Source organism: Nematolebias whitei, chromosome 1, assembly GCF_014905685.2.
Source record: "Nematolebias whitei isolate Nwh7 chromosome 1, NemWhi1, whole genome shotgun sequence".
Taxonomy (NCBI): Eukaryota; Metazoa; Chordata; class Actinopteri; order Cyprinodontiformes; family Rivulidae; genus Nematolebias; species Nematolebias whitei.
The window spans coordinates 44,580,958-44,582,612 of record NC_056498.1 but is presented as its reverse complement, the minus strand read 5'-3'; the positions used below and the strand labels follow the sequence as shown (position 1 = coordinate 44,582,612).

At 47.0% G+C, this 1,655-nt stretch overlaps 1 protein-coding gene across 1 annotated transcript in view; it reads right to left on the bottom strand.

The window, feature by feature from the left end:
• The window catches only part of LOC119420652 (kinase non-catalytic C-lobe domain-containing protein 1), a 9,940-nt gene extending 9,587 nt beyond the window's left edge, over positions 1-353 (bottom strand). Inside the window, exon 1 of the mRNA XM_037688110.1 lies at positions 84-353. Coding sequence (XP_037544038.1) covers positions 84-353 — 270 coding nt within the window. The remainder of the gene's footprint in view (positions 1-83) is intronic.
• Positions 354-1,655: the final 1,302 nt, after the last annotated feature.

The following is a 1,655-nucleotide window of genomic DNA, read 5'->3' as shown; positions in this document are numbered from 1 at the left end:
CCTGTTTAGGACAAGTCACACCAGGACATGGGTGTGGACACTTTACAGGTAGGAACAGACCAGACATTTCACCAAAGAAGAACCCGTCCAGAGGTCCAGAGGTCCAGAGGTCCAGAGGTCCAGAGAGCCTGACTCAACCCGGTGAGATGAAGGGCCTGGACCACTGAGCAGTCGTCAGGACACTTTAAAGGCACTTTCTCCAAAGAAGGTTGGCGTTTGAGGAATGATGCACATGATGTGTCCATCTCATCTCCTGGTGTCTTCAGGAATCCACAGAGATTCTCAGTCATCCAGGACGTGTTTGAAGACATCTCCGTCTTTTTAGGAGAAGGTCCTGCTGCCATGAAGTCCATCCTGTGAGCAAATGATTCATGTTTTGTGCATAAAGCTTTCATTTGTTGTCAAATGGCTTCCATTAGAAAAATGCTCATTTTATTTATTAGGAATTCAAAGCGTCACAAATGAAAGTGTTGCTGCGTGTGCAGTCGTGCACCCTCCCACTCTGCTGCTGTGTCACTGTGGGTGTTGGGAACAGATGCATCATTTAGTCGTGAAGCGTGTGAAGCATGTTGCTTTGCGTCATTTAGTGAGTCAGGATGTGCTGGTTGTGTTCAGGAGACGTCAGGACACAGCTCCTTTGTTGACTCGCTCATAAAAACATGTTTTCCTCTGAAGATGCCTTCCAGCCAGTCGCCTCCTCTCAGCTATAAGACCTCTGCAGTCGTGCACTAACCCCTGGAAGCACATGAAAGTGATGACTAACTTGATTTCAGCCTCATTCTGCTGCTTCCCACCGGCTTACTGTCAACACACCTGCTCCTGAGCGTGACGTGACAATCCAGCATGTTCTTATTTCCACAGAAAGAAACTTGACATGTCGTTGAGTGACATGTCAGAATATTCCCTTCAGCTCGTTTCTCCTCACGTCGTCGGCTCCTGCCGTGCTGTGGGTTCTTTATGCATCACATTTCATGCTGCAGTTGAAAAAAAACAAGACAAGTTGGAGGTTTTTGACTCAAAGCTGCGGCTTCGAAGGGACCCTGCAGCTTATTATTTGTTGTTCCTGGCATTTAACAATGCTGCCCCAAATCTCCCATCCATCCCTCCCTCTCAGCTCTTTCTGTTATTTATAGCGTCCTCAGAGGGTGATGCAACACAGAACAACTGCAGTCGAGCAAAGAGTCGTCTCATGCTTTCAATGCAACAGTCCAGTGGATTATAGAGGCCTGAGAGACCGCCGCTCCACCGTGTAACATCACAGCTCACACATGACAGCTGGCCAGCCCTACCCCCCCCCCACCCCCACCCCAGTGCAGAGAGAACAGGACAGCTGGGAATGAGCAGGAACAAGGGCGAGTAAATCGGGTAGATTATGTTGAAGAAGCCTTTTGTTACCGACATCAATCAGAGGTGACCTCGGCTGAACTCAGAAAAATCTGAACTCAATTTAATTTGATCGATTCAGTCAGACTGTCTGACTGACTGTTGGGCTGTTTGTTTGTTTGATGTGAGCATCCCCACAACCGAAAATATGATCTACAACTGTTGCTTAAACTGAGGGTTATGTATGAAATGAAACTATATCTTACCTGCTGTAGATAGCTCTTTGAATGACCTTGGTTTGGAAAAATGATTTAATTCTGATCTAACTTCAC